Genomic DNA, 20,691 nt, shown 5'->3' with positions numbered 1-20,691 from the left:
TTCATTCTCCCAGACTCGACGTTCAACTGAGAGAGAATTGCAGAAGACGATCGCTTCGAGATTCCTTTTTCCTGAATTTTCTTCTCCGATACAGTCTAATTCTCAACACGAACACTGAAAGCTAAGTTCACAGAGCCAATAGCTTCGATTTCTAGGGTTAACATCCTTGCTTTGTGATCGACAAGGCCACAAAAATTAACGTCGTAGGATTCCTACTTCGTGTATGTAGGGGAATTCGATAAGTATTTGCGTTTGATTTGAAAATGAGTAAGCTTTTAGGGTTATCAGGCATGAAAGGCCTTGATCACTTCAAATCGCTGTCAGGATCTGGTGTAGGAGCTGCGAAAACGATGTCAATACCTACGCGCATGTCTTCGGACATGGTTTCTACTGGAAGTTTTGCGAATCTGAAGCTTACAGCAGGTAGTATTTTGATGTATTAGCGTTCTTAATTTTTTGAAGAAATGGATACATTTTCTTATAAATTGCTCATGTTTCTATCGTCACCAGAGAAATTGGTGAAGGAGCAAGCTTCTGCTAAAACTGATCTGCAATTGGCGGTAAATTGGTTGAACTGTTCGAATTGAACACCAATGCATGGTTTTGTGTTTTTATGTGTGTGTGTGTGTGTGTGTTTGTGGTATCTTTCTATGTCTTTCCTATTTTGTGCGTGTGTCATGTGCCATAGATTCAGCTACCAGGTGTAGGATTTTACAGAACACAAAGTCCTCTATATGTTCATATAAATGCAAGTATTAGGTTTCATGTCTAAATTTGAACTCAATAATTAGTAATTTCACTTGTTCTCTAACTATGCGCCATCATAATACAGAGCTCAAAATTAAAGAAGTTGACTGAAGAAGTTCATATGCTAGAAGAAAAGTTGAAAAATGCATACAATGAAAATGCTAAGTTGAAAGTGAAGCAGAAAGAAGACGAGAAGCTATGGAAAGGACTGGAATCTAAATTTTCTTCAACAAAGACCTTGTGTGATCAGCTAACTGAAACCTTACAGCACCTAGCTGGTGTGGTTCAAGATGGTATGTAAGCGGAACTTTCCTTTGAAGAATTTCCAGATGCAGAGCAGATGGAACAATCCTTTCTAGCTTTTAATATTATTTTTCTGATTGTGCACTTGAACTCTACAGCTGAGAAAGACAAGGCATTTTTTGAAGATAGACAATCTGCAACTTCTGTTGTTGTTGATAACTTGCAAGACGACTTGAAATCCCTCTCTTTGAGGTTGGAATCCTCCGAAGAAACTGTTAGAAATTGTAAGTTATTAAATGCTTGATTGTGCAATATGTTTTATCCTCAATTAAGAAATTCTATGTAGTCAGAAATCATATCTGCTGCTGAGTAACTAGAGATTTATGCTTCTTAGATCCTAATGTTTATAGTTTCTAACATGTTTTTGGGTTGTCACTAAAGGTAAACGGGAGCTGAATGAACTTGGTATTGAGAAGGAGAAAATGAAGAACTGTTTCATGGTTGAACAGAGCAAATGTACTAGTGTAATTGGGGAGAAAGGTAAATAGCTATGATCTAAGAGCTTTTGTGCTTGCACCTTAACTTTCTAGAAATAGCAGATGTTGCGTAAAAAATGGCTCTACTGTCTGCATCAGCAAGCTAATCCCCTTTTCTTATTTTTTTTTAGTTCTGTTGTCTATCAAATGCCAGTGCCCTTTGGTTGGATTCATTATGGACCTCACTGAAAAAAAATTACTTAAGCAGCTCAAGTTCTATTTCACTTTTATTACATGGTCGATTTGTTTGTGAACAATCTATGACTGTCTGCTCTTAATTACGTAGACTTGTCTGTAGCTATATAAATGCCCATAGTTTCTCCTTTTTGAATCAAGGGCTTGTGATTCAAGTCTTTTTTGAGTATATAACTGTTGAGTCCCACATTGTTTGTGGGATGGACACTTGAGCTTCCTCACCTCTTGAGCTAGCTTTTCTAGTTGAGTTAGGCCCACATTCCATTTCAGAGCACGCAAAGGTCTTGGATTCGAGTCTCGCCATCCATTATTCTTTTATAAAATTCCACATGATTAGCCCCATGAAAAATAATCAGGCCCACACGTGAGGGGTCGTGTTGAAGAGATAATAAAGTTAATAAAAGTGTGCTCTCTCGGAAAGCTTAAGCTTTTAGATGAGATGGTCACACACTTCAGCAACAACATCTGTCTTTTATGTTATGCTGCTACTGAAACTGTTCACAGTAATTGGAAACAGTTTGTTTGACAATTCAGTTGAAGTCATCTGTCATTTGACATTCTTCTCTATCCATTGGAGTTCATACCGTGCGCTTTAAGATTCTTTTAACAGAAACTTTTCAGAGTCTTAGTTTCTCCGAAAAAGGTGTTAGCTCTTTAGGACATTTGTCTTGTTAATTAGAAAGGGGAAGTTTTCCTGTTATGCTTCATTCTGTCTAACAAATGTTCTACTGCTGTCATAGACCTAAACATCTCTAGTTTTGTTATAATTTTACCTCTTGGTAACTTTCTAGTTCTAATCACTTTTCTCCCTGTATTTACTTGTTTCTTTCTTTTAATTTTTCATAAGATGCCATGATCAAGGAGTTTGAAGCTACTGTAGCAGTTAATGGACTTGCAGTGGAGAACTTGAAGAATAAGTTGGAAGAATTACATCTTGAATCACGATTAAAAGAAGATAAACTGGAGGACTTGAGAACTGCCAAAAAGAATGCGGAGAAAGAAAAGAGTGATCTTGTATCTAAAAATAGCGAATTTGCTAAACAGTTAGATACATCACTTCAGGAGATAAAGAACCTTAATGAGTTTGTGAATGAAATGGTGGTGAAGGTTACTGATCTGGATAGTCAAAGTCTTGCCTTTGCGGAGAAGATTATTCAGCTTACTGCTTTATTTGACTCTGGTTTTGAAATGATGAGAGAGAGGAGGGAACTTGCTGCTCAGCATGCTCAACAAAAGTTTGGCAAGCTCCATGATCAATATACAAGCATTACATCAGAGAAAAATGCTCTACTGTTGGCTAATAAGGACTTGAAGGATAAGGTCTCTGCACTTCAGAAAGAGCAAGAACATGCAATGGTGCAGCACGCTCAAGAATCCCTTTTAGCAGAAGATCAAATTAGAAAATTAGATTCTGAAGTAGAACTGCTTCTTTCCAAGAAGAAGGAGATGGAACTGCTGATTAGCAAGCTGCAGGAGAATATTGTCACTCTATCAGATAGTTCAAAACTATCGGAGAATGAAATGGTTGATTCTTCTCACAAGATATTCATGCCTAGTTGCAGTGTCCGATTTAACATAACATGCTCAATTTTCATATGTTGCAGCAAAATTTATCATTGAAACTCTCTGAGATGGAAACAGAGAACAAAGACCATATTGGAAAGCTTCAATCAGACATGCAGAAAAAGGAAGATGAGATTCATGTTTTACTCAAGGAAATTGACAATTATACGGAAACAGTGGATTCACTGGAGAAGCATGTTACAGAGATTAACAATAAATTGGAGGAGAAAGATCAGCTTGTTCAGGAACTTCAGGACAAGGAGAAACAGTTGGAAGCTGAGAGAGAAAAGGTTTTTACTACGGATACTTTTAGTTCTACAAGTTCTATTATAACCAATACAATGTGTTCAAATGACTAGTGTTTTGCACCTTGTTGCAGATTCAGGCATCTTTGCTTGCTGCTGAAAGCAAGCTCACCGAATCTAAAAAGCAGTATGATCAGATGTTAGAAAGCAAACAGCTAGAACTTTCGAGGCATTTAAAAGAATTATCCCAGAAAAATGATCAGGTTAACCTTAAAATATTTTTTCTGTTGTTTTCTCTGCACTTGTTTGATCCTACCCTACAAGTTACGATCGTAAGATCTTGCTCAGGCCATCAATGACATCCGGAGGAGGTACGACTTGGAGAAGTTGGAAAGTGTCAATCTAGAGAAGGAGAAGGTAGCTACTAATTCTTATGGTAAAGGACATTTGACTGGAAAAATACTGTATGCCTTTCACTTTATTTATTAATCTTCAGGCTGAAAAAATTGTTGGGGAGATGGAAAAGAATTGTGAGTTAAAGCTGTCGGAATGCAGAGAAGAATCTAAGCAGAACTTGAAGCATGTACAGGAAGAACATGCTAATTTGGTATGTGTTGGAAAGGATGCACAATTATCATTTACTTCTTTAGGGTCATGAAATCTTCTATATTTTCTTATGAATTCCAAAATTGGCAGTCTGATAATTCTACTTATTCCTTCTTTAAAGTCATTCTTTGCACACAGTTCAGTTTTTCCTTTGTTTTCTAGTTCAATCCTCTCAGATATTAGTGTTTCAGTTACATTGAAGTTCTATAATCTTTCATGATTCTCACACTTATTTGTTAAGGTTGTAGGGGAACTCTTGAGAACGATGATCTTTATCTAAAAGTTGTGGTCATTTATATGAACTATTGAATTTCTCATGATTCTCTGGGAAAATGAATTTTGGGATCTTGCTTAGATCTTTTTAAAAACAGTTTTTCAAGGCTTAAAATGATGTTTAAGGCTAAAAAGTAATTTTTTGAGTTGTTTGTACTGGAATCACGATGGTGAGCGGGCAAGTCGGATGTGATTTTTTCACACGTTGTTGAAGCTACCTTCTTCAAGGCAGCTTTTCCCAAAATTGAACTCTATTTAATTTCCTAGATAACCTTTCCTCATGCTAGCGAATGTGAAATATCTACAGAATATGGATATGATTAATTTGCAATCTGTTAGTATGATCATCTAACAAAGTAAAAGATCATTATACTAATCCTGTTTGTTACATCTAATGGGTTCTATTTTGTCCACCATATATCCGGACGGGCCGTTAGGCTAAGAAATGCTGCCTAAGAAACATAAAACCATCTCTTTGCTTTACTATGTAATTCAGACAAGACCAACACTTCTTGAGCTTCAAAGACAGAAGCTTGTGAATATGTTGAGAACAGACTTCATTTAGCCAGTAGCTGAAGCATTTTGCTGCAGGTATGTCAGATTCAGCAAGCGCACAGCAGGAAGGAAATGAGTCTTGTTGCCAGTCACAATGAAGAGCTAAAACGTTCCCGCTTTCAGTATGAAAATGAATTGAGAGAGGTAAATTCTTTTAAACTTAGTTTTTGTGTCTTGGAAAAATTATTCTGCGTGTATATTACCTTAGTAGCTGATGTGTGATATTTATTTCAGAAAACAAATTCAATGAGGAACGAACATGAAGCTCAGTTAAGAGCTCTGAGACTTGAGCTTGAGGATGACAGCAGAAGACTGCAGGAGGAGTTGTATATGCAGAAGTCTAAAGTATGTTCTAATTGATTTTCTGTTCACATTGAGTTTTTGTCTTATTGTATTCATGTGTCATCTCAGGAGGAAAAACAGAGGGCTCTTTTGCAGTTGCAGTGGAAAGTAATGGGAGATAATCCAGAAGAAGAAGAAGTGACTTCAAAGAAGGTTTGACTCTTTATTGATTAGATAAGACTTATGCCCGTCTTTTACCCAGTTTCTGTCTGCAATCACTTCTTAGTTCAGTGGTTCCTTTCTGATTCAATAGATACTTCATGAGGATTTGAATTTAATTATCAAAGCTTATTGTGGTATAACTAATAAAAAAATAATTGTCAGTTATAAAACCACATAGCTATACAAAGTCATTGCAGTTGATTTACTAACATATAAATCTGCTGATTGAAGTTTTAAATTTATATGTACAAATAAATCATGTATACTCCCATATTAGGTAGCACTTTTTGTTTTTATAAGGTAAGGTAACCCCATATTAGGTAATGCTCACAAGTAACTACTACAGAAATTAATTTGTGTTATATGGTTGAACCTTGTATCTTCTAATTGTATCATGCTGATCACCAAGTGTAACTACACGTTTTGTTCGCCTCCCTGAGATTTGTTGGATATGACTGGCTCCCACATGAGAACAAATGAAAAAGACACCAAAACTTGACGTATGTTAGAGATTTTCACTTGTTATATTTTTTATCTGAACTGAAAGAGATGTGGAAGGATCAATTTGGTTGCTACTTGAGGGGGATTCTGAACACTTTAAATACAACAACAAACAACAACAACAACAACAACAACATACCCAGTGAAAACACTTTAAAGACAACCAATTTGGAAAATAAGTCTAACTTCAACCATCATTGCTGAAAATTTGTGAAATTTGCAGAACTACTCTTGCTCGGTGACAAAAAGAAACCAACCTGATAGTGGCAAACCACCTGTGAGAGCTGAAGCTAAGGATGTGGTAAACATGCAAAGCAACAGATCATTCTGGTTTCCTTTCAATTTTCTAATGTTTCAATGTTTTCGTAGGATTCACATTATCTGGTTGGAAATCAAATACCTGTATCAAATTTGTTGAGGAAAGTTGAGCAGGTGAATTCAGGAAGTCTGCCCCAACATAGTAGGAAGGTTAGTGTTTAACTGCAGTTATCACTAACCCAAACAGTTCAGCTTAATTAGCTTCTGCAACATTAGCTTGCGAATAAGAAGCACTTAGTTCTGTAGAATGAGTTAGCTGATGCCTTATCATGGAGCATGCTCTTTTATGGATTCATTTTGCATTAGATAATTGGTATCTAGCATCTGGATTACACTCTGATTTCATCTCCTTCAGTGGAGATTTATATCAACATATGACCTGAATTCTTCTGCATGTCCTATCTCACTGTTCCTCACTTTGTAAATTCCAGGTGACTCATCATGAGTATGAAGTTGAAACCACAAATAGTAGAATAATCACAAAACGAAGAAAAACAAAAAGCACTGTCATGTTTGATGTATGTAAAATTGAATTCTTAACAGCATTGCTGGTCGTCATTACCTGATTCCAGTATGTCACTAGACTGCTGGCCTGCCAATGTAAATGATGAGTCTAACTTCTATATTACTGTATTATGAAAGGATCCATCAAAGCACAAGAAGAGAAGGACACCAAAGGTGAAGACTCCCAAAGAGATTATTGGGGTATGACTCATTCATTACCTCCTTTTTGTTCACTTGCCATTGTCACCCGATTCCAGTATATCGAAGTTACCACCCGTCGTTATGCATTTATGCCAATGTTTAGATAAGTTTAGCGTTGATATTGCTGTACTATGAAAAGTTTCATCAAAGCACGATAAAAAAGAGACCAAAATCAAGACCCCCGGAGACTTAATCAGCATATGAATCATTATTTGACCCTGTTGTGTTTTCACTTTCCATTCATGGTCCTTCGTACCTTAATCTAAGAAAAGATCAGGTCTCCTTAATTGGTGCCTTGAAAGCTTAACTAGCTAAAAGAGTAACACGATACAGACAAATCTCCATACTTGAGCTCAACTTGTTCTAAAATCCATTACTTAATTTTGAATGCAGGTTGTTAAAAAAGGTCACCCAAAACCTGCAAACATAGGTGATTTGTTCTCAGAAGGATCTCTGAATCCATATGCTGATGATCCCTATGCATTTGATTAAGAGGTACTATTAATCATTCTAATTGCAGAAACCTGAGAAATAAAACTTTATATCTCTTCTTGTCATGCCTGTGCTGCGCACTATCAATCAGTTCCCAGTGCATTCATTAATTTGTCCATCTAAAGATATAGCTTGAGCAAACAATTTTTCACCTGTTAGAAGAAAGAAGAAAGTTTTATCTTATTCTGATACCAGAAACCTTTCAGTAATAATAATGTAACTTCTTCCTGCAATCAGCCTATGCTTCATTGAATAACCTCTTCCCCACTCCCCAACCCCTTCTCTGTAAATTTACTGCTACCGATTCAACGCCCCCATTTTTCAGCACACATTTCATATGACTTGATAAAAGAGTAATTATTAAGGTATGTGCTTTTGCAGCTTTATCAGGAGTGTTGAGCATCACATCCTTGTTTAGTTTTTTTCTTCTATCAGTGCCCTTCCCAGGTTGGATAATACTATATGGACAAACTCTTAATTGTCAACTTTATCCCTTGTCAGGTGAATAAGGTACTACTCCAGAGTGTTTATCTGAAGTGAAGTTTGACCTGTAAATTCATGCATGCTGATTCTTTGATGGTAGGCATATATTTGTTTGTTTCATATATAGCAAGGAATTATAATTACTTTTTCTCGCAATGCGTATATCACTGCAATTAGTATGTGAAGAAATTAACTTGATTAGAGCTCGATGTGAGAGGAAGTGCAGCAGTGTAAAGTCACCACCAGCTGCTTAGAACTACATATATTTTTTGTATGTGCTTTCCAAACTGTATAAGATCAGCTTTGGTTGTCGGTTTAGGTGGAAATTTCTTTAGATTAGTAAGACTTGCACACAGCCGCTGGCCTTCTTCCCAACATAAGCACACGCAAATAGTAACTCCGGGGTCTCTCTAGTCTCTATACGTCTCAAGGGAACACTAGAATCAGATAAACTAATACCCTATAGGAAAAAAACAAAATTTATACGGGCATACATTCACTTTTGTTTGTCTCTTATATTAAAAAAGATATATTTTCACTTTTAATATATCAAGAGAAAACATATTTAATTACATATTCTTCAAATTATTTTTCAAGACTCAAAAAGATTATACATCAATTAATATTGGTAATTGGGAAAAAATACTCAAATTATTACATATTCTTTAAACTGTTTTTCAAGACTTAAAAAAAGACTATCTATCAATTAACATTGATAATTATAATAAAATATTTATATTAATTATTATTTTAAAGGGACATACAAAATTTAAAGTAGTCAAGTAAAAATAAATTGAGAAAATAGTGACTCTCGTGAATGTTGCCATCACTCAACCCCCTCGCTTTTATAGAGGTGTAATTGGATAAAGTATAGGACGCGTTATGCATCCTCGTGCGCAATAAGTCATAAATGACTCATTTGAGTTGCAACGCCGTTAAGGAAGGGGATTTTTATATACTCGTCAAACTATTTTTACTTTAAGCTATTGAGTAAACGGTTATTTTAATTAATTTTTGAAATAAAAATACATTGCCTTCATTTTATTTTATTTAGCCTCTTTATTAAAAATATATATTTTTTATTTTATTAATTCATTTTAGTAAATTAAGAAAATTTTACTACTACTTTTTTTTCTCATACTATCCTTGTATTGAGTTTTTACGCATCTGATGAAAAAGTAGTACGGTTTAGGCGTTTACTCATGGCCACCGACAGGGGCAATTACATGATGCATTTGAGATTGTAAAGGAAAAAAGAAAAAAGATTCTCCCTTAGAGAGTAGTATACAACTAGCGCAGATATTTCATTTTGTCTGCGGCCGTTGAAAAGATAGTTTTGATTTAAATGTAGTAGGCATATAACGTGACTCATGTGCGCTTGTTAGGGAGCACGGTGGTAGTTACGACCTTATTAAATCTACTCCCTCCGTTACTATTTAGTTGTCCGGATATGATTTTGCATAATTCTTTCAAAAAAATCAAGAATGTAATTTGATTGGTACATTCTTTATTATTATTTTAAATCTTTGTCTATTTACTTGCTATTAAATTCTAGAATAATTAATGTGTTGGATAAAAATGAAAAAAAGTAATTGGTTCTTTGTTTATCGTTTAAATCGATAAGTATAGTTATTTTCAGTATACATGACAATCAAACAAGGACCATGGAGTATTCTCTTTGTCTTACTTCATGCCACTTTTTCATTTCTTTTAAATAGTTTGAATAAGTATTTTGACTTATAGTATGTAGTTTTTAAATATATAAATTTTATTTTTGAAATTATATAATTTAATATTGATACTTCTAATCGTATCACATCTCTTGTTTGAAGTGATAAACGGATTATAAAGTATCTTCTACCACGGAGAAGCATAATGCCTTCTTGCAATTTTACAAATAAATACATTTATATACTATGTATGCAATGAGGTATACATACATCAAGACTTGAGCTTTATGAAACATGAAATAAAAATCTTTGTCTTTGCCTTCTCTGAGGTTTGAGTATCATCTACCTATGAAAACTTTGTACTCCAGTTAACTACTTGTTGATTTGGTACGGTCCGAATCTCTTGCTTTACGACTTTTTGAATGAATCGAGGCAACCATGAGCCATATAGACGGGTTCCATCTTGATCCCACGAGGCCATGATTAAATCTCCGATCTCTGAATTACCTAAATGGACTAAGTAGAAGATCCAAAACAAAATTTGAGCAACGTCTCGGGGCATTACTAGTCACTGTCTCTGTCTGAACTGGGAGAAGAACTGGCTGAGTAGTCTGATGAGTCTGAAGGAAGGTATCAGCCAGCATCTGACCAAGCTGGACTTGTGCTAGTGTGGTGATGTGCACATAATCCATCCCTACAGGTAGCCCTTTGGCATCAACAGTTCTCACATTTGGAAGATTAATACTCAGTTGAGCTTTTCTAACCTGCTCCATAAAAGATCCAATAGATGATGCCAATGCCACCTAAACACACACCAACCAAATAAAATTAGCCAAATGTATTCAAATTTGCCTCAATAAAAGTGTGGACCACTCTTAACTAACACCAATAATGACATTAAAAAGAGTTGTACAGAATTGAATTTGAAGTCCTAAAACCTACCAGTGTTATCAAAGGCGCGCTTTAAGCGCGCTTAAGCCCTGAAGCGAGGCTCAAAACGTGTTGAGCGCTTCGCCTCGCTTTATGTGCGCTTCAGTGTGTCATCAAGGTTTTAAGGCAAACACTTCCTTGCCAATGAGCCTCTTATGGAGAAGTGAAACTAAATGATTGATATTTCACTTTATCATATTTTTTTTTTCAATTTCTTTGGTCATATATTTGTCATTTATGTTTATAATTATTAGTCTTAGACTAAACATATATATTTGTATTCTTTTCTCCCTTTGCACCTTTTTTCATTCAAGCCCACGCTTTATTTGCGCTTTGTGCTTAAAGCCCCCACAGACCTTAGAGCTTTTTTGCGCTTTTCGCCTTTGATAACACTGAAACCTACACCCTCCCTTCACTTTTACCTATACACAATAGACTTCATACACCTCATAAGGAATGATAAATGCAATGCATATTTTACCATGTCTGTCCCCGACAAGTAAAAATGAAAATTTATTTTTAATATAGTAGACAAGTAAAAGTGAATGTCATGAGTACGTGGCTTGCTGATAAGGAAAGAGAGCAACCACTATAGGATACCTTAAATTTTCATGTGGTACATGAATAGAGACTGACCAGCTTCATCACAGAAATTGGAAAAACAAAAGTGATAGTGAAAGTACGAGAGTCAAATCATTTATTTCCGTGTCAATTCAAGAATTAATAATTAATAAAGTTGCAACTTTTTATAATTAAAAAAAAATACTACAAGTAAAAAACTGTTCCATTCCAAAATACTAATAATTGTCCTACTTTTGACACACAATAATATATTTTTGCCAACTAGAGTAATATAATTTGAATGAGTAAAGATATTTTTTTTACCTGAATCACAGGCAATGTAGGTGACTGTAGATCACGGAGCACATTCTTGAAAAATCTCTTCAGTCTAAATCTGTACAATTTGGCATCTTCAAGAGTCTCTGTATCACTCTCACCTTGGTACCACAACGCTTAAGCCCTGAAGCGAGGCTCAAAACATGTTGTGCGCTCCGCCTCGCTTTATGTGCGCTTCAGTGTGTCATCAAGGTTTTAAGGCAAACACTTCCTTGCCAATGAGCCTCTTATGGAGAAGTGAAACTAAATGATTGATATTTCACTTTATCATATTTTTTTTTTCAATTTCTTTGGTCATATATTTGTCATTTATGTTTATAATTATTAGTCTTAGACTAAACATATATATTTGTATTCTTTTCTCCCTTTGCACCTTTTTTCATTCAAGCCCACGCTTTATTTGCGCTTTGTGCTTAAAGCCCCCACAGACCTTAGAGCTTTTTTGCGCTTTTCGCCTTTGATAACACTGAAACCTACACCCTCCCTTCACTTTTACCTATACACAATAGACTTCATACACCTCATAAGGAATGATAAATGCAATGCATATTTTACCATGTCTGTCCCCGACAAGTAAAAATGAAAATTTATTTTTAATATAGTAGACAAGTAAAAGTGAATGTCATGAGTACGTGGCTTGCTGATAAGGAAAGAGAGCAACCACTATAGGATACCTTAAATTTTCATGTGGTACATGAATAGAGACTGACCAGCTTCATCACAGAAATTGGAAAAACAAAAGTGATAGTGAAAGTACGAGAGTCAAATCATTTATTTCCGTGTCAATTCAAGAATTAATAATTAATAAAGTTGCAACTTTTTATAATTAAAAAAAAATACTACAAGTAAAAAACTGTTCCATTCCAAAATACTAATAATTGTCCTACTTTTGACACACAATAATATATTTTTGCCAACTAGAGTAATATAATTTGAATGAGTAAAGATATTTTTTTTACCTGAATCACAGGCAATGTAGGTGACTGTAGATCACGGAGCACATTCTTGAAAAATCTCTTCAGTCTAAATCTGTACAATTTGGCATCTTCAAGAGTCTCTGTATCACTCTCACCTTGGTACCACAACAAAGCTTGAAGTTTTCCACCTCCTTGCAAAGCAGCTTCTGTTCTCCTTATCATATGATTATACAGAACACCGCCACGAGCCCATTCGCTTATATTTGTACCTCCAATAGCACAAGGCACCAAACCAATTACTCCAATACTTGGATCTCTTTTCAGAACTGAATTGGCAAATGACATACCTGGCCCAACACCACAAACTTTACCCAAATCTATGTCTTGGTGAAGTGGTTCTTGAGCTTCAACCCATGTAAGTCCTGCATTGAGTCTGAGGATGTTTGAGTTGGATTGACATTCTGGCGGAATTACACCATCCCATGTCTCATTAGCCAGGCCATTTTGGCCATGGTTAATGACACCACCTCGGCCGGACATGTTGCTTTGTCCGGCTAATATGAATATGTTTAGGACCTGTGAAGTTGAAACATTTCCTAGATCTGCTGTATTTACCCACCTGATGTGTGTTAGAAGTATTAACCAAAGAAAGGGAATCATTGTTTTCTTGAAATTGAGGAAAAATTGTGACATCAAGCAAGTGATCTGCCCATAAGAAGGAATATAGAAAGGGCAACGTGGAGTGTGAAAAGGTGAGAGGAGGTTGCTGCCTAATTGGCCCAATCTTAAAGCAAGATGTGTTGATTTCTTTATTACAACTGTATTGGGATTTTTTCTTTTAAAACCCAAACCTACTACTTTAATTATCAGCTGTTGAATAAGACTAGGAGACAAACTTTTTGGTTGTTCAAGTTTCCACATCTAAGCATATGTCAATTCCACCTATTAATCTACTACTACTGTTTTCATGGACACTTCATATCATCATTGTCCTTAATTATCACTTTCATTTCCATATCCTAGTGTTAAAAAGTGACTCATAACATTGGTCTAGGTGTCTTTTCTTTCCATTAAAATAAGGCAACAAAAGTTAAGCCAACATACACAATTACTGTAATTCACAGCAGTTGGAATTAGATGCCCCTCCAAATCCCCCAAAAAAGAGATTGCAACTTTACTAGCAACACTTATCCCCAAAAATGAAAAAAGAATGACCATCTTTTACCCCATGGTCACTAACTTTACCAATCCTTGAGGGAAAAGAATATATTAGATAGAAACAAGATTTTAACGGGAGGTCTGTGCACAAAGCATCCCGCATTAGCATGGTCTAGAGAAGGGCCGCACCTGTGATGTAGATCGTCTTTTCTAATGCAAGCATTAATGGCTACTTCCACCTATTTTAAAGTTAAAAAGAAAAAAGTTTCTCCACCTATTTATACTGGTGAATCTCTTTCTAGAATCAAGATCTATTCAGAGCATTCAATTGGAAGTAAATAGAAAATGAGAAATTCTAGAAAACACTGATTACTTGCACGAGCAAAATGGAAATAATAAAGTAAAGCCAATGCAATCTACTGCTGCAACATTTACAACTATAACACTAGAAAATACAGATACAGAAGCATTGCATTATCCACGATGCAGTCTAACAAATCAGAAATATGTTCTCAGGCCAGATAACGAAGATTTGAACATTGTTCTTCTTCAGAAGATTCCAAATAATTACTATCCACAATCAGAACACCACCTAATTAACCATAAAATCATGCAATACTTTCACAAATCTGCAGGACATCTTCATCATATTGTTAGAACCAAACGAAAATACTGGATGCAACACTATCGAAATATTTGGTACATGAAGCCACGATCTGATAGATATGCATGGAAGTCGATCAAATCTCAGTTCTTAAGTACTGCTGCATCTAAAGGTTGATATCAGATACTTCTAGAATTTAACACTAGCAAACAAGTATACTTCAATGAAGAACAAAATGTGAACAGTCAACACAGAACTATTGAATAGAGCAACAAAATGAATCGAACAAAAGTACTGGGATCAATTCAACGCCAGCAACAGCAGCAGGGTCCAAACGGAGAGTAAAGCGATAACTTGAATCAATAATTCCGTAACGCTGCAGAGTTTGAGCCTCTTGTTCTTCAATTTCTCCTTCACTATCTTCATCTTCAATTCCACCACCTCTTTCAAATTCTCCTCATTCTGAAATCATCAAAAATCAAAAACTTCAACAACAAAAATTTCCGATCTATATATCATATAATAATCAAACGCATGTAAAACAGAGTGAAACGAAAAGTGATTGATTACCTTGTTTTGGTTAAGATTCGCATAATCGAGGGTAGTATTTTTCAGGGATGAGATGAGAATTGCAGATTTAGCACATTGAATTGCGACTTTAGGCGTGAGAGCTTCAGCTATTTCTCTTTCACTTGTGATGTCCTCCATTTTTTCTCTGTTTTCGCGCTCGAGAAAGTGTTCTGTTTCACGTGAACATTATGATTGTAAAAAGTATTTTTCCCTCGCAAAAAGTACTCTATATACTGTGAAAGTAGCATTTTTGTTGCGTCTGAGAAATTTTTGAAACTAAAATTTGCGTTAAAAACACTTATTTTTTATAATATCCGAATATTTTTTATTTCTTTTCTGGTTAGGAAATCATGTATGGCCATAAATTTTTGGAAAATTCCGATATTCATATCCCGGAAGTTCCCGAATTTTTCGGACACATTTATTCGTCTAATACATTGCAAATGATACATTAGTTAATCATAGAGATGTATCCGAGAGGAAATTTTTGTAATTTTTTAAATAGTAGAAAATTTTAGAGATTATGATATTTTAAGTTGTATATTTCTATATTTTAATACTCCCTCTGTTCCTAATTACTTGTCAACTTTTGAATTGTCGCACTTATTAAAAGAAAACAATGATTGATATAGTAAATTTACCATTTTACTCCTATTAATTATGAAAGTGAATGAATTAAAAACTTAAAATTTTCAAGAAGTTTTATCTTTTTCAAAACAATTAATTAAGGGTATAATAGGTAAAAAACAGATTTGTCCTTTCTTAATTTGTCAAAATAGACAAGTAAGTAGAGACAACTAAAAAAAATGAAGAAGTAATTAGGGACGTGTGTACTGAAGAAGGCCAAAAACACAAATATCCTTGCTTCTGCCTTCAAAATGAGACCCATTGAACAGCCAAGCGCCTACTACTTCCAGGCAAGTTTATCGCCCTTGTTTTTCTTACTTTTGTGTTGGGTCAAATATTATACACTAATCTCCGCCCTTGTTTTCAATATTACATACTAATCTCCGTGTTTTTCTTACTTTTGTGTTGGGTCAAATATTATACACTAATCTCCGCCCTTGTTTTCAATATTACACACCAATCTCCGAGGTTGAGTTTTTGACTGAAAAGCTGTGATTTTGGGATTAAGCGTATCTTGTACAACTAAGCTGTGATTTTGGGATTAAGCATCGTGTTCACCTCAAGGTCCTTCAACTTCTCATCACTTGGTCTGAATCGAGAAGAGCTTGACTCTAGACATAATTGTTATTTTCTATATAATTTGTTTTAGTTGGAGATGTTACTTACTCGTTTACCCGTAAAGTGCATGCTTAAAAGTCAAAACATTAATAGAATGGAAAGAAAAATGATTCCTTTCATAGAAAATGTTACTGAAACACCAACAAGACGTTAACCCAATTCAAAGAACTAACACACATTGAACACAAACTCAAAAACTCAACAGCTGACAAAGGTTTTACTTTGCCATTATTGAAAACACAAATACTGCACTCGTTTATTTGGTCGCATGTAACACACAATATGCGACAGACCACATCGAAGAAAAATTTCAAAAGACCGAGTGTACTTGATCAGTGAGATGCTATCTTGCGACTGATTGACTTGTTAAACCATGTCTTCCAGCTTCCAGCTCCCTTCCGGATTGGTGACTGCTTCCCATCATCAACTGTGTTCTCACCCTGTGACGACTTCTTGAACAGCATGAAATTTCGAACTCCAAGCGATCCAATAGTCTCCCATGGACCCAGAGCTGCAATGAGAAGAACATAAGCACATAAGTAAAATACTCATCCACATTGGAACAAAAACAAGAGCCTCTATACTCGAACAAAAAGCAGTCCATCTACTAATTTACAGTTAAGAGTGGGCACCAACAGTTCCACCACCATCACCACAACAACATACCCAGTGTAATCCCCCAAAGCAGGGTCTGGGAAGGCAAGTGCATAGGCAGACCAGACCTTACTCCTACCTCGGAGGTAGAGAGGCAGTTCCCCGTAGACCCTCAGCTCTAACAGTTTGATCCCAGCAAACACCAAAAATTTACAATGTTGGGACATTAAAAGCATTTTAGAGCACAAAATGCACACACATTGTACCAAATGCAAATTGTTCATATGAAGTTGCAAAAACTGAGCAAAAGATCCATTTTTTAAACCAACTAATCATAAATTTGAGGCAAGCAGCTATAGCAAATCAACAATAAACTCGAGCATATGCAACTTTATAATCAAACCAATTAAATCAGGAACAAGTTGCTAAAGATAATCATAAAAGCAACCAAATGCAAAGAACAAAGAGCAAACTTTATGATTAACAAACCAAGTTTGAACAAACAAGTCGGCATCATCAAATCAGCAAAATTATACAAAATATTAGCTTGTTTATAAAAGCAAGCAAAGCTACAGAACAAAACAAATTAAGACCTAACAAGCAGAACTCTCAAAATAACACAATTCAGAATGCATCAACTTGATAATCAGCACGAGTTGAAAATTTTCTGATGCAAAAACCAAAGAGCACACCAAAACTTCTCACCAACAAAACACAAATTTGAGTGTATATTCAACACATACTATACTGATAAACAAAACCCATCTAACTTATATGTAAAAAAAAAGGGTAAAAACGCAACATTTGTTTAGATTTCTATACATGATGATATGGTGAGAATTACCTTCAGTGCCAGCACTGGGGCAATAAAGCACAAAGTTACTGAAGTCAGAACCAAGAACAGGAAGGCGGCCTTCCCTAGCATAAGCTTTCATTGCAGTATCAATAACATCAGCCACAAGCTCCTCTTCATTAACAACAAACCGGATCGGACCGGCACTTCCGAGAACCGTAATACTAATCAAAATCCGGTTTCCTTTTCCGGTTTGATTCTTCTTTGGCTTGTAAAGCAACATCTTGTTTTAAATTTCAATTTTTTTCTGGGTATTTTCCAAAATTTATTTTCAATCAAACAAATCAGGGCAAAAAGAAGAAAAATTACGATTTGAGATTTCTAGAAATTGTGGAAAAAACGAACAGCGTTTAAGGGTCAACGCCGAGGCAGCGGAAGTACCAGCCTTCTTTGCAAGAGCCAAAGGAGAAAGCAGATGAAACAGAGATCCCCCTTTTTGGAGTTAAAGGGGAGATCATTAACAAGTTCTTGAGGATTTCTACCATTCACAATGGAATTCGCAAGAAAAAAAAGAAATGAATCTTAGATGAAGGAAAACAAGTTTTTTCGAGAGAAACAGCTATGGATGATGAGTTTTGGCTGGCAATGAAGAATAATAGTGGTTTATATAGAATTAGGGTTAGGGTTTTTGTTTTCCTCTTTCTGTTTATAGATCTTTGGAAAGTTTCTGATTTTCTCTTTCTGATTATTGCTGCTAAATAAAGGGATTGTTTTTTCTTTTCCTTTTTGGTGTAGGATTAACTGTGACAAAATCAAAGTTTGTACGTATTCATTAGCTCAACTTTTTTTAACCTCCGTTCATCTTAACCCAATAAAATTTGGGCGAATTGATTCATAAGAATTTTGTCAAAATATTTTTTTTTAAAATTATTTTTTAATTTGATATGTTATACTTATATATAATTATAATAAAGAATTTTTTATTAGGTACTAAAATAGTTTTAAAAAAACAAATAAAATAATTAAGTTTAGTAAAAATTGGTATGAGTCGAGTCTTGACCCATTATATAATTTAGGTATAATACATAAATATGACCCTTAACTTGGGATAATTATGCCTTCCATATTTGAGTGTGCACAAGTAAACCTTTAAACTTGTATAAAATTGAACAAGTAGATACATGTATTCCACATGACATAATACGACGCCACGTAGGACACAAAATTCTCATGTAGGGTGTCATGTAAGACGAATGTGTCTATTTGTTCAATTTTATACAAGTTTAAGTGTTTATTTGATCACACCCAGAGTTTAAAGTCATAGTTGCCGACTGACGTCAATTAAGGATCATGTTTATGTATTATGCTTATAATTTATTACGTGACTCATTTTGATCAAACTCCTTTTGACCTAAATAAATTTGAGTTGGATTGAATTTTAACCCGATTATTGTCTAACTCATTATGACCCGCCCAATGATGTTTAAATTTTTTTTTTTCTTTTTTTGTGGTACTTTCGAGAAGACTGGGATAAATTGCACCGACTCCTTGTACAGGGGATGAGCATCACTGAACAGCTCAAATCTCACACGGCTCATTCGCACAAATGTCCAAAAATACATATATTGTCAGAGATACTTTATAATGTGAAAAGATATATTTGCCTTGGATATTGACAAATTATAGATAGTGAAAAATTGAAATGTGAAGTTACGTCTTTTAATTTTTAAAACTTTTAGGGACCCAAACTTTTATGTAAAATTGTTTCCGTTTCTATTTACTTGTTTATTTTTTACTTCACATATTTATTAAGAAAATAATACTAATTAACATTATGAGTTTATTATTTTATTTCTAGTAATTGATAGAATTTTAAAATTAATTTACTGATTAAATAAAAAGGGGTATATTAGGTAAAAATACTCTCTTCTCTTGATTTGTCAAAAATTACGAGTAAAAAATCAAAATTAGACAAATAAAAAGGGATAAAAGGAGTATGTATAGCAAGAGTATAGACACAAAATATACATTATCTCTTAATTTTCTAAACTAAACAAGTATTGTTGAACATCTATTTTTATTATAGTGGACAACTATTATTGAACGGAGGAAATAATACATTTATTTTCAGAATCTATGAAGTTTTGTCTTCTAATTTTTAAAATTTGAAACTTTTAGGTACCCAAACTTTTATGTAATAAAATTTTTAAAGGACATATCTTGCAAATTAGATACTTATATAATATTTTCTATACAAATTAGGTCATAACTAGAAATATTTTTGACTTATAATTTAATTAAATGAGAAGCAAAAGCAATTCTTTTCTTTCTGTCTTTGAATGGATTATTTGAACATATAATCACTAATTTCTTTTGTTGAGATCCATAAAGATGAATTCTTTTGGTGGGAGGAAACGATAAAAAAAAACAAGTATAACGACAATACCAATGGTACGATACGAGCAAGAAACATAATCTTATAGTCATAATAAAAATTTTAATACACAATTTTTTTTTTGCTAGTAATTATATAGAAAACATTTTTATAATATATTACAGTTTACACTTTCCGTTTGTAATTACCAGGATAAATAATGTACATTTAAATACCCAACCCAATCGTAGAGATCAAAACACTATGGATTAAAGGATTTGAATAATTAAAATAATTGGCCAACGAGACAAACTTATTTAATAAATTTCAGTCTCATTTAAAACATAATTTAAAGATCTGGAGATCAAAGATCATGACTCTATGGTACATGAGGATCTTTTGCAGAGCAACATGTTACCTAGAAAGAAAAAACATTTTGAAAAGATCTCTAGCAATCAAAGAAAACATTATAAAATTTAGTTTGAATAAGAAAGAGATTAAGAAGAGTGTATATGCAACATAATTAGGTTATCAACCTACTTCCTGAATTACTTTCATAAAATTTATCATATATGTTTGGAGTTCAATTATATGTATAATCTCCCAAACTTTGAAAGAGACTTTTACAATTTTAAAAGGACTAAGAAACAAATATTAAGCTCACAAGTAAGCTTCAGTTAGGCATCATATAAACAAGGTCAAACACATATGCAGACCCTTAAATTTGTCATTAAATTTCATTTTGACACTCCAACTCAATCTTATTCCATTTTAACCCTTCAATTCCAATTTTTATATTTCATTTTGGCACTTCTAAGTAATGTGGCAGAGTGTGTGCATCACACTTTCTCCAATAGAGTGAAAGACAAAAAAAAAGTACTATTTTTAAAAAATAATAATAAAAGATTACCCTTCAACTCTATTTTTTTATGTACCATTTAACACAAAATATTAATTTTATGATTTCTTTATT

At 34.3% G+C, this 20,691-nt stretch overlaps 3 protein-coding genes across 5 annotated transcripts; 1 reads left to right on the top strand and 2 right to left on the bottom strand.

The window, feature by feature from the left end:
• Positions 1–8,409, top strand: LOC102578861 (synaptonemal complex protein 1-like). The gene is made up of 19 exons (XM_015304165.1): positions 1–423; positions 511–560; positions 833–1,040; positions 1,149–1,274; positions 1,432–1,530; positions 2,569–3,245; positions 3,326–3,574; positions 3,664–3,792; positions 3,878–3,946; positions 4,026–4,136; positions 5,000–5,107; positions 5,198–5,308; positions 5,375–5,458; positions 6,192–6,269; positions 6,338–6,436; positions 6,718–6,804; positions 6,929–6,991; positions 7,385–7,486; positions 7,985–8,409. Exons 1-18 carry the CDS (start codon positions 264–266, stop codon positions 7,481–7,483), a joined length of 2,607 nt encoding a protein of 868 aa, XP_015159651.1. The 5' UTR covers positions 1–263; the 3' UTR covers positions 7,484–7,486; positions 7,985–8,409.
• Positions 8,410–9,824: 1,415 nt separating this feature from the next.
• Positions 9,825–15,002, bottom strand: LOC102578515 (probable carbohydrate esterase At4g34215). 3 transcript variants are annotated; one of them, XM_015304162.1, is made up of 4 exons: positions 14,713–15,002; positions 12,536–14,604; positions 11,452–11,564; positions 9,825–10,439 (listed from the first exon to the last, which is right to left on the bottom strand). In XM_015304162.1, the coding sequence occupies exons 2-4, from the start codon at positions 13,299–13,301 to the stop codon at positions 10,140–10,142; spliced, it is 1,179 nt and encodes a 392-aa protein (XP_015159648.1). In that variant the 5' UTR covers positions 13,302–14,604; positions 14,713–15,002; the 3' UTR covers positions 9,825–10,139. The 3 variants fall into 3 exon arrangements, with proteins under 3 accessions (XP_015159648.1, XP_006364851.1, XP_015159647.1); XM_006364789.2 differs by having other exon boundaries at positions 11,452–11,572; positions 12,544–14,604; XM_015304161.1 differs by lacking the exon at positions 11,452–11,564 and having other exon boundaries at positions 12,423–14,604.
• A 1,050-nt stretch (positions 15,003–16,052) lies between these two features.
• Positions 16,053–18,201, bottom strand: LOC102578189 (uncharacterized protein At4g22758-like). The gene is made up of 2 exons (XM_006364788.2): positions 17,396–18,201; positions 16,053–16,468 (listed from the first exon to the last, which is right to left on the bottom strand). The coding sequence occupies exons 1-2, from the start codon at positions 17,625–17,627 to the stop codon at positions 16,290–16,292; spliced, it is 411 nt and encodes a 136-aa protein (XP_006364850.1). The 5' UTR covers positions 17,628–18,201; the 3' UTR covers positions 16,053–16,289.
• Between the last annotated feature and the right edge of the window lie 2,490 nt (positions 18,202–20,691).

The sequence above is a fragment of the Solanum tuberosum genome, unplaced genomic scaffold, assembly GCF_000226075.1.
Source record: "Solanum tuberosum cultivar DM 1-3 516 R44 unplaced genomic scaffold, SolTub_3.0 scf00517, whole genome shotgun sequence".
In the NCBI taxonomy this organism is placed as follows: Eukaryota; Viridiplantae; Streptophyta; class Magnoliopsida; order Solanales; family Solanaceae; genus Solanum; species Solanum tuberosum.
The sequence above is the reverse complement of the archived record's forward strand: the minus strand, read 5'-3'. Positions and strand labels throughout refer to the sequence as shown.

Excerpts from the sequence above, each read along its gene's own strand:
- LOC102578189 (XM_006364788.2), bottom strand. The coding sequence starts at position 17,627 with ATGTTGCTTTACAAGCCAAAGAAGAATCAAACCGGAAAAGGAAACCGG. Across the intron at positions 16,469-17,395 it reads CCCCAGTGCTGGCACTGAAG|CTCTGGGTCCATGGGAGACT; the intron begins GTAATTCTCACC and ends TTCTCATTGCAG.
- LOC102578515 (XM_015304161.1), bottom strand. The coding sequence starts at position 13,301 with ATGTGGAAACTTGAACAACCAAAAAGTTTGTCTCCTAGTCTTATTCAA. Across the intron at positions 10,440-12,422 it reads CTACATTGCCTGTGATTCAG|GTGGCATTGGCATCATCTAT; the intron begins GTAAAAAAAATA and ends GTGTGTGTTTAG.
- LOC102578861 (XM_015304165.1), top strand. The coding sequence starts at position 264 with ATGAGTAAGCTTTTAGGGTTATCAGGCATGAAAGGCCTTGATCACTTC. Across the intron at positions 6,270-6,337 it reads GAGCTGAAGCTAAGGATGTG|GATTCACATTATCTGGTTGG; the intron begins GTAAACATGCAA and ends ATGTTTTCGTAG. Across the intron at positions 6,992-7,384 it reads CTCCCAAAGAGATTATTGGG|GTTGTTAAAAAAGGTCACCC; the intron begins GTATGACTCATT and ends TTTTGAATGCAG.